Consider the following 12,102-nt stretch of genomic DNA (forward strand, 5'->3'; position numbering starts at 1 on the left):
TTGATCAGACGGCTTAGGCACTATCGGTGCTCTGTTATTGTGATTGTCATCTTATAAATTTAAATATGTACACTGTACTATTACAATACACCACGGTAATACATTTATAGACTGAAAAGTGTGTGATATCACGGACGCAAGGCGCGGGAAGAAATGCATGACGTCGTCGAGTTTAAATCGAATACTCAAAGTTTAGTTGGATAGTTTACCTCCGCTACTGGGGATCACTCAGTGCGGCTCGTGATTTCAAGCCGCCAACATCGCGACCGAGACATTTATCATTGTTAGTTTTATTTATTATTTTTTTTGTCCAAGTGCTTCAGTTTTTATCGCTCATTATTTTTACGTAAGTAAATTTTTTTTCAATATGCTTCGAAAAAGGATTTCTCAGAAACTATTGGATTTAGGGAGAAATTTTTAGAATAAAATTTGTAGCAAATGTAATTTTCTATAAAAATTGTATCTTTGAAAATTTATGTAGGAGCGATATTTTCGGAGTTACAGTCGTTTAAACGATGAAAAGTGACAGTAACTTTCGATTACTTGTTAAGCTTCCGTTTAAGATCTCACTTATTGCATCAATTAGCGAGCAATTCATAAATATTTACACTGCAATATATTTTTTTTTTTATTATTGTTATTTTAAATTTTTTGTGATAAATTTAATAAAGTTTTATTAAGTTGACATATTTTATCATTTTTTATAGATTTCATTGAAATTTAACTATTGCGTTCAATTTTTAACGGATCTTCATTAGCGGCAATATTATACGAATAATTACCGAGGTTAATTTCGAGGATGAGCTGAATCGGTCAATTATTTTAGAAATACGAGCTGATTCAAAATTTCAAAAAATTTTGAAAAATTCAACTTTTTTTGGTTTTTCTTGCAATAACTTTTGAATGCAATAACTTTTCAAATTTTTATTAATTGCATCTTGAAGCTTATTTAATAACCTTTAATTTCCATGTTAATTTATTTCCCTCAATCAAGTAGATCACGAATAAGAACAGATTTAAAATTTCAAAAATTGCAAAAAATATTCTTTTTTTGGTTTTTTTTGCAATAAATTTTTTTTTTAAAAATCATTAAAATTTTTGGCAGATTAAATTATGAAATCTACTTCTATTTCGGCTACCGAGTGGCCTTTTTTTTGGCTTTTTAATTATAATAATAATTATAATTTTAAAAAAATAAATTTTTAATAAGATTAAAATTGAAATTTTGGCCAAATGATAAAAGATAGAAAAAAATTAAAAAAGACCTTTTTTGTAGAGAATTTAATTTCCTACAAATAATCCTTCAGAAATTTTTTTTATTCTTAATTTTAATCCCAAAATTTTGACTTTAAAATTTTTGTCTAATAAAATTATATGAAAAAAAAATTTCACGTTGAAATTCTGGCTAAACGATAAAAGATAGCAGAAAATTTATGAGGACCTTTTTAATAAAGAATTTAATTTTCTACAAAAAAGTCTAAAGTACAATTATTGTATCTCTACAAAAAAGCCTAGAATTTTGACTTTAATCTTCTTTAATAAAATTTTCTAAAATCAAATTAAAAATTATTTTTATTATTATTATTATTATTATTATTCAGCAGGTTATTAAATAAGCAGTATTATGAAATAAAGTCTTAACATTTTTATTAACTTTTTTCTGTCATTGTTCCGCAAAACTATTCGAGGCAGTAAAAAAATAAAATATTTACAATATTTATGTTTATAATATGTAATAAAATAAAATATCCTGGTTAACTGCGAGGACGAACTGGTTAATAAATTAGCAATTGTTTGAAGTCTTCTGTCAGTCAAGGATGTTTTTTTATTTTCACTCAGACGAGTTTTTTCGTCTTAATGTTTCATTTTTTTTTTTAAATGCTTTCATCGTAATATGTAAAACACACTCAATATACTCCGGCGAATTTGTATTCACACTAAACTTAGCGAGTTGTCACTCTATTAAATTTGATGTGTTTTTTAAAACTGAACCACAAAACATTAAAATAAATTAAAAAAATATTTTTCTTTGTATTCAAATAATAACCTTTATAATATTTACTTAAATTTTAATTGTTAATTTTTTATCTCTTGATTTTTTGCATGAATCTTTAATATAATAATCAAGATTAAAATTTTAAAAATTGTGGAATTTTATCTCAAAAAAAATTTCTTAATAATTTAGTAAAATTACCTTCTTATGGAAAATTATTACCGGACGTTCCATGAAATCGGGAGTTATCTTACCGGCGCTAATAAATACCTCAGCTTCCGGTATCTTAAAAAATTATAATCGCGGATTTTATTTTTTATCGGGGCGTGAGAATTGTCAGGAAACGGGAATCGGGTTCGCTTGAGTGTATCATATCAACAATTCACTGAGTTAATATAATTTGATATGTGTTACTATGAAACTCATTAAGACTGCCGAGACTTATTAATTATGAGATTGAAGAAACTTTGGTTTAATTTTTCGATATTTTTTACAAAAATTTACATTAATTGGAAAATTAAAAAAAAATATCATCAAAATTATAAGACCAATTTTTAACAAGATTAAAAATTAAAATTCTGGCTAAATTATCAGAGAAGGGAGAAATTGAGGACCTTTTTTTAAAGAAATTAAATTTTCTACAAGGTCCTTGATGATTTTTTTGTAAAAAAAATTTTTTGACTGAAAAATAAAATTTTTGGTTAAAAAAAAATAAGAAAATTTTTCTCTTGAATATTTAATACCCATTTTATATTATTTTAGCGTGCAATTTTACATATTGAAAAAAAAAAAAAAAAAATTTGTTTCAATATTATTTGACATTTTAATCAATAAAAATATTAATGAAAATTTACTTCTATCTTTATATTTAATTTTTTGGAGCAAGAGAGAAATTTTCTCAAGACAAAAAAATTTACTTTTATCAAGAACTAAATTTTTTAGAACAAGAGGCTGAATTTTCTCAAAACAACAAGATTTTTTTGACTTAAATAAATTTTTTTGAATCAAGATACACATTTCTTAATTAATTTTGTTGGAATAAGTGAAATTTCTTGTCAAAAAAATTTTTTTTTGCTCAAGAAAAAAAATTAGGAAGAAAAATATTTTCTTGGCTCAAGTGAACTTTTTTTTTATACCAAATTATTTTTTTATACAATATTAAACCAAAAATTTTAAATTTAAACTTTTCTATACCCGCGACTTAATCAAATAATTTAAAAATCAAATTTTAAATTAAAATTCTGCCTTAATGATACACTGAAAAAAAAAAATACTTTTGCTCAATTGAAAAATTTTTAGTTCAAAAAACTCAATGGCGATCAAATATTCTAATATTATGAATTATTAATTTTTGAAAAGAAGAGCATTAATTTTTATCTTTGAATAATAGATAAAGAAGATAGTAGCTTAATTTAAATTAACTAAAAATTATTTCAATTAATTTAACAATTTACTAAGCTAAGAATATATATTATTAAGAATTTTCAAGAACATAAATTTTTGTATCAAAAAAATAAAAAAAAAAAAAAATTGAAAAAATTCTTTTTTGTAAAGAATTAAATTTCCTACAAAAAAAATTTTTTTCTAATTTTTTTTATATTTGGCTCAAAAAATTAATAATTCTAAAAAAATCATATTTAATTTTTAAAAAAATTAGTAATTATAATTTTCAAGCTCCATTAATTATAAAAATTTTTTATTAAAATTCTTCTACGATTCGCATCTAAGCAAAAAACGTTCAAAGCATGAAGCTTTGCTTTCATTCTACAGAGAAACTACTATTCAGAAAGAGCTTAAGTCCCACTTTTAGAGATCAGTGTCATTGATATTCCCAACTTTATTATTATTATTTTTTATAATAATTAATTGTAGATATTTAATTGAATAATAGGAATAAAATTTTAGTAAAAATTTGCGATAAAAAAAAATAGCAATGATAATTATTATCAGGAGTTATGAAAAGAATGCGGAGATTTACAGTATCAATATCTAGATGAATGCGATAAGCAACAAGGCCATTATTTATTATTGCTATTTAAAATAGTAACAATTATTTTAATTGGCAATTAATATTAGCGAAATAAAATGCGTAATTGTAATTGATAATTGGGAAAGCGATGCATGATTTGTGATACGAGAAGATAGTAAATAAATAATGGAATTATTAAATCCATAAGTGGTTGATTTAATTGGAATGTTAATTGAGGATCGGATGAATGAGTGTACGATCAAAAGTACCGATTAACGTATTAACGTATTACGGCATTACATACACTCAGACGCTAAGTACCACAGATTAGAGCCGTATTATATCATACCAATAAAAAGATTACTTTTTTTAAATTTACACGATGACTTAATCGTGGTTAACGACACCGTGGAGCCACTATTAATTTTAACTAATGTTTGTTTTGTTTTTTGTTTGGAAGAAATATTCTATTTTTTATTTTTTTTTTTTTTTATTATTGCATGGGTTAGTCTTGGAATGTTGATTTTTTAACGCAACTATTAGATAATTAATTTTGAAATTTTTGTATTTTTAGAAAAATTTTTTTTAACGCTTAAAAAATTTTTCTGATTAATTTTTTTGGTGAAATAAAATTAATTAAAAAGAAAAATTTTTTTACAAGAAAGTTTCTTATCTATTTTTTGCTATCTCTTATAATTTGGTCAAAATATTAATTTAAAATTCCATTTTAAATTGTATTGAAAATTATTTAGTATAATTTTTTATTATTTCTTATTTATTTTTTAACATTTAAAAGTATCATCGAAAATTTTTAATTAATTTTCTCAAAAATTCTAAATTTAAATTCTAAAAAATTTTAATCAATTTTCTAAAAAATTCTAAAATTCTAAAAAAATGTTAACCAATTTTTTAAAAAATTCTAAATTTAAATTAAAAAAAATTCAAAAATTCAAAAATTTAAATTTAAAAAAATTCTAAAATTCTAAATTTAAATCCTAAAAAATTTTAATTAATTTTTTTAAAAATTCTAAAAAATTTAAATAAAAAAAACCATAAAATTAAAAAAAATTCAGAACTAATAAAAAAAATTAATAAAATAATCAACACCTTGACTTTAATAATTAATTAAATTAATAGCCGATAACGTTCAATAAAAACACGTCCAATAAAAATGTAAATTACTTTGTATATTAAAATGCGGAATTAATTGCAAGTACAAAAGTCAACTATCATACTATTTAAATTTCTTAACAAAATTGCTAAACAACCAATTTGTCTAAAATAAATAAACGATGTGATGATGATAACGTTAGAGATGATTAATTTATCCTCTGCAATAAACTATTTGTCATTGTTTATCAATATTGTGAATCACTTAGATGATTTAATTTTTGGCGTTATTCCAACTATGCCACGTAACTTCATTCGATCATCATCACATTAGCTTATGACTTAACGATCGTTCTTGATTCTCGAATGGAATTCTTTAAATTCTTTGATCTGGCATAAATTATTTTATAAATTGACCCGTCAAAATTTTATTTGTAATTAATTATAATTAAATTATAATTGAGCCGGAAAATTTAGCGCAGAACATAAAATCAGATCAGATCGATTTGTTGGCATCTTGTGCGTATCATAGTCATACTTCTCGGTACTTTGTTCTGTTCTTGACCCATTTAGTTTCATTAACGACAAGTGGGCGTCGGGTGCTTGCTTGTTGTCATGCATTTAATAATGCTTTGTGTTTAATATTCATAAATTTAACGCCCACGCGAACTATTAGCTACTAGATGCATCAATCTATCCGTCATGTCTAATCTCGAAAAAAATAGAATTAGTTTACATAATAATAATAATAATAATAATAAAAGTTTAAGTTGCGTTTATTTTTGCGAGAAAAATTTAAAGTCTAAATTCTGAGCTAGCTATTAGAGATACGAAAAAATCACAAGAGTACTTTTTGATAGGAAATTAAATTTTTTATAAAAAAGGTTCTTGTCAATTTTTCCTTATCTCTACTCATTCTGCCGAAATTTTAATTCAAAATTAAATTTTCAGATAATCTGGTTTGATCACGTGCTTAGAGAAATTTAAAGTCTAAATTCTGGGCTACCTATTAGAGATACGAACAATTAATACGAGACCTTATTTGTCGGAAATTTAATTTTCTACAAAAAAGGTCCTTTATGATTTTGTTCTATCTCTAATCATTTTGCCAAAATTTCAATTTTAATTATATTTAAAATTAATCTTATGATTTTTATAGCGAGAATATTTCAATTATTAAATTTTAATTCAGTAAATTAAAAAAAAAAAAAATGCGTAGTTTCTTTCATTAATCAAACATAAAGATAAAATTTTTTTCTCATGACTGTTCCAATCTATAAGATTAATATCAAAACGATAAAAAATTGAAATTATTGATTTTTATACCAGAATTAAAAATTACTCCAAAAAATTAAATAATTAAATAATCAATATTAAAATAAAAATTTCTAGAAAAAATAAATAAAAAATTTCATGAAAAAAAAAAAATTTAATATATTTTATCACAAAACAATGAAAAAAAAAAAATCCCGTTAAACGAAAGTGTATAATAAAAATAAAATAATTCAAATCAAACAAAAAGCGTCTTATGACCCAGTGCTTATTATAGCTCGCTCAGGTTAAATTATAATTAAAATAAAGAATATAACGAGAGTATAAGTATGAGTATAATAATAAAAGAACCGAGTAAGAGAAAAAAGTTGCAACGTAAACATACGTATTGACATTGCTGAATACACTTTGCTTAACTTGTTCCGTGATTAATTTTTCAGCTTTATCTTTTATCTTTTATCTGACATAAGACACAAGACATAATAGGGTAGATTAGACCGCGATAATATTATATCAAATATGTGTCTACATATATATTGTGTACTATTGTAGACTGAGCAGAAAAACATGAGGTAAGTGTTAGTCAACACTTTTATTCTATTTATTACACGTCTGATCGCAATCCTCAGCCGGAAATAAATTCAGTCATTGTCATTAATTATTTATAGCTTGCAATTCTAAACCAATTAGTTTTATTATTATTATTAAAAATTGCGTAGTAATAATAAATGATTAAGAAGTAAATTTTTTTGACTTAAGAAAATTTTTCTCTTGCTCCAAAAAATTAAATATAAATATAGAAGTAAATTTTCATTAATATTTTTATTGATTAAGATTTCAAATAATATTGAATTATTTTTTTCATTCAATTTATATAATTGCACGCTAAAATAATATAAAATGGGTATCAAATATTCAAGAGAAAAATTTTCTTAAGGTAAGAAAATTTTTTTCTCAGAAGTAAGTGGCGCTGCTTCCCTAAAGTATCTAAAAATCTTGATCAAATACAAAAATTCATTGTTTCAAATATTTATGATAATTTGAATTAAAAACAATTATTTTCACTAAAAATAGAATTTCAAGAAAAATTTTTGAGCCAAGAATTTTGTTCTTTAGACAAGAAATTTTTTTTTCTGTGCCTAGTCTGATCAAATTATCTAAAATTGAATTTAGAATTAAAATTTCGGCTGAATGAGAAGAGATTGGGAGAAATTGATGAGGACGTTTTTTATAGAAAATTTAATTTCCTACAAAAAAAGGTCTCATATATTTTTTATGTCCAAGTATCTCCAATATTTATCTTACAATTAATAATCACAAATTTAAAGAAAAAAACCAATCATAAAAATTTTTAAATAAAAATAATCTAAGCTCTATAAATAAAACTGTCAACCTTGATATAAATTTAACAGGTATTAAAACTCGAAACAAAGAGATTAATTGGCCCTAGGATTATAGTATCACTAATATCGCCTCCTAAAACAATAAGCCTCATTTGATCTTGCGTAAAAAATGCTCCAAAGCCTATAAATACAACCTATAAAAAATAAATTCACCCATTATAAATAATACCTCGCGGGCGATAAATTACAATCTATTGTAAAATTATAGCACATACAATACACAATACTATAAAACCCAAATCATAAAACATAACGTTCATTATAAATTTTTCTGTTTAATCTATTTTCAGTGAACTTTTGCCATCATGAGCTATTTCCTGGCGCTCCTTATCGCGAATTTTGTGATAGCCGTAAGCGCGATTCCAAATTACTCGGGACTTCCCCCGGGACCTTACTGCGCCGGGAGGTACAACAACGGAAGGTGTTGCCCGGGAAGACATGATGACTGCAGCGCGCCTATTTTGAAGACTACATGCTACTGCGATGAATTCTGCAACCGAACTCGCGAGGAAGACTGTTGTCCTGATTACTGGTCACATTGTCGAGGGATCACTTTACCGATAGATGATGATGATGTTGGAGAAATTCGACGTAATTATTATTATTTTTATCTACATTATTAAGAGAATAAGAAATGTTTTGTGTCCAAATTCAGTGTCATTGCAATGGTCTTGACTTGAATTTTTGCCTTTTCAAAATTTCATATTATTCTCACCGATAGTCAATTTATCATGATAAGTATTTAGGCTGTATTCGAAAATGCTCTATCTCTAGGTACATAATCGAAAAATGACCTTGTATCTTGTGAACTATTGACATTTTTAAAGATATAAGCTCACCCTGATGTTACACTCATCAAGAGCTTTCATTTGAGTACCCACATCAATTTTTCATATATTTCATATATTTATATACATTATATATATGTATATATGAAAAATATATCAAAAATGCCATGTGGGTACTCAAATGAAAGCTCTTGATGATTGTAACATCGGGATGAGCTTATCTCTTTGAAAATGTCAACAGTTAAAAAAATACAGTGCAGTTTAACAAAAGTCATTATTTAATAAAGCAAAATATTATTTATTTGACTGCAAGGTTGCTAGTTATTATTATTATCATTATTATTTTTATTGTTATTTATAATTTTACTTTATTATTTTTTTTCAGAATGTTTTTTCAAAGGAAAATATTACGAACATGGTGATACATTTAAAATAAATTGCAATGTTTGGTAATTATTATCTTTTTAATTCTTAAATTAATCATTATTAAATTTAAATTTTTGATAAAAAATAAGAAATATTTTAAAAAAATTTTTAATTTTTCAAATGTTAATTTAATGATTAATAAATAATTTAAAAAATTATTATTTAGCAAATGTTCATCACTGGGCAAACGAGCAGATGTACTCTGCGAAGAAAACCGATGTCTGATGGAAACAGATTTGCTAAGCACTCTTTACCTCGAAACCGAGAGACTAGGCTGGACTGCGACAAATTATTCTGAGCTTTGGGGCCGTACTCTCGAAAATGGAATTCAAAATAAATTAGGAACTTTAAATCCTGCTAAATCGGTACTTAAAAAATTTTTTAATCATTTAAAAATTAATTTGTTAGGTAATCTATTGTAGTCGGTTCTAATTCTAACTATAATTTGTCTAGTTTTGATGATTTTTTTAATTAATTCCGTGATTTTAAAAATTTGAAAAAATTTTTCAATTAAAGCATTTTGGCCCTTTTTATTCAAATAATTTTTAACCCGTAAAAGATAGCTTTAATCTATCAAATTAATGTTAAATAATTATCTTTAATTAGAGCTATTTTTCATCGCATTTTGATATTTTTTCCACTTTATTTCGTAGTTCGGGGAAAATTAAAAAAAAATCAAGAATAATTAAATTAAAAAATTCAATTTTTAATTAATGATTTTTTCGCAGATTCATAACATGATTCCCGTGAAAAGAATTTACAACCCCGAATCTCTGCCCCGTGAATTCGACGCACGGTCCCGGTGGCCCAGAGACATCGGCGGTGTAAAAAATCAAGGTTGGTGTGGGGCTTCTTGGGCCATTTCTACGGCAGATGTTGCTTCAGATCGGTTTGCTCTGATGAGCAAAGGCTCTGAAGACATTGACCTCAGTCCCCAGCATCTAATTTCTTGCAATATTCGTGGCCAGCAAGGATGCAGAGGCGGGTACCTTGACCGCGCATGGCACTTTGTCAGAAAATTTGGGTAAGATTTTACTTAAAAAATTTTTTACAATTTTTTTTTTAATCAAATTTTTTTTTTTTTTTTGTAGACTTGTGGACGAAGAATGTTATCCATGGGTAGGGCATGAAGACAAGTGCAAATTGCGAAGAAAAACGACCTTAAGGCACGCTGGATGTCGGACTCCAAGAAATTCTTTGAGGACTGATCTATATAAAGTTGGCCCAGCTTATAGACTTGGCAATGAAACTGATATTATGCAAGAAATCTTAACATCTGGTCCCGTACAAGGTAAAATTACGAATTATGTAATTTATTATTTTAAAACAAAAATATTTATGAAGAAGATTTTTTAGTGTGATTAATTATTGTAATTAAATTTTTTACGTTGAAGAATATTTAACTTTAAAATTTTATTTTTATAATTATCTTTAAAATTTTTAATTTTTTTTTTATTAAAAAATTATTAATTTTATTTTATTAAAAAATTTTTATTATTTATATAATAATAGTAATAATTATAAATTAATTATTATTAACTATTAATTAATTATGAATTATTATTTATTGTAATTTAAAAAAAAAAAAATTTTTTTTTAACCCAAAAGTAAATAATTATCTGATCACTAAAAAAGGCCATAACTCCCAAAATATTGATTTTTAGAAAAAAATATAAGAATCCAAAATTTTTGCTTAATAAATTTCCTATAAAAAATGTTTGTAAACTATGGAGCTATCTTCAATATTATCGGAGATATAGTAGCTTAAATATTGCTCACAAAGTGAAAAATGAAAATTCATTATCTAGTCATTATAAAAATGGCTATATCTTCTGAAATATTGATTTTTGGAAAAAAATATAAGAGTTCAAAGCTGTAGCTTAATAAATTTCCTATAAAAAATGTTGATATACTATGGAGCTATTTTCAATATTTTCGAAGATACAGTACTTTTAGTGCTTATTTTCTAATCACTGTAAAAATGACTAACTTTTAAATTATTTTGTATGAATAAAAAAATTTATTTTTACAGCAACAATGCGAGTACACCAAGATTTCTTCACCTACCAAAGCGGTATTTACAAGCACTCAAACTTAGACAATAATTATCCTTCTGGTTATCATTCGGTTAGAATATTAGGATGGGGTGAAGAACTCGTTGGAAATTATCAACCAACTAAATATTGGGTAAGTTTAAAAATAAAATAAAAAATAAATAATTAATTATTAATAATTATAAATAATTAATAAAAATTATTTTAGCTCGTTGCCAATTCCTGGGGAACAAATTGGGGCGAAAACGGACTCTTCAGAATCGTGAAAGGAACGAACGAATGTGAAATAGAAACCTATGTCCTGGGTATATGGGCAAAAACAATGTAGCCAAAGTAACTTAACCTAATGTAATAAATAATATTAATTAATTAATTAAATAAAAATATAATATAAAAGAGAAATATGTATAATATAAAAGTAATGAAAGCATTTAATGAATCTCTTGTTAAATTGATCATTAATTATTATTCATAAAAAAAAAATATATATGAATAATAATTAAAGCTTGTCAATTAAATAAAAGAGATGTGTGATTGTGTATCGCGTGTATTTTATAAAACGTGTATTAATTATTTATGTAGATCACTGATTGTATGTATCATAAATGTATTAACTAATAATTAAACCGAGATCTAATAAATTTATAATTTGTTATCGTTGTATTAATTTAAAAATAAAAAATTTTTAAATGTAAAAAAATTGATTGGAATCCTTGATTTAATTTGAGGCAAAAAAAACCCAATTATTGACACTTGCAATTTTATTTTAATTAAAAAAAAATCAATAAAATTTTGCTTTATTAAATAATAAATTTTGTTAAATTGCACTGTGCTTTTTTAACTATTGAAATTTTTTAAGATATAAGCTCATTTTGATGTTACACTCATCGAGAGCTTTCATTTGAGTACCCAAATGCATTTTTGATATATTTTTTATATTTATATATATGTAATATATAAAATATATGAAAAATTGATGTGGGTACTTAAATGAAAGGTCTTGATGAGTGTAATGTCGGGGTGAGCTTATATTTTCAAAAATGTTAATTTATGCCTGAAAAAATTTGAAATTTTGATTTTTTTTTTA

At 24.5% G+C, this 12,102-nt stretch overlaps 1 protein-coding gene across 1 annotated transcript; it reads left to right on the plus strand.

Annotated features, from left to right (window-relative positions):
- The first annotated feature begins 40 nt into the window (after positions 1 to 40).
- LOC141536940 (tubulointerstitial nephritis antigen-like) lies at positions 41 to 11,417 on the plus strand. The gene is made up of 8 exons (XM_074257752.1): positions 41 to 346; positions 8,038 to 8,338; positions 8,921 to 8,984; positions 9,128 to 9,326; positions 9,690 to 9,985; positions 10,053 to 10,252; positions 10,994 to 11,148; positions 11,224 to 11,417. The coding sequence occupies exons 2-8, from the start codon at positions 8,053 to 8,055 to the stop codon at positions 11,341 to 11,343; spliced, it is 1,320 nt and encodes a 439-aa protein (XP_074113853.1). The 5' UTR covers positions 41 to 346; positions 8,038 to 8,052; the 3' UTR covers positions 11,344 to 11,417.
- Positions 11,418 to 12,102: the final 685 nt, after the last annotated feature.

The sequence above is a fragment of the Cotesia typhae genome, unplaced genomic scaffold (genome assembly GCF_013202065.1).
Source record: "Cotesia typhae breed Kobodo isofemale line unplaced genomic scaffold, CoteBio_Ctyphae scaffold_45, whole genome shotgun sequence".
Lineage (NCBI taxonomy): Eukaryota > Metazoa > Arthropoda > Insecta > Hymenoptera > Braconidae > Cotesia > Cotesia typhae.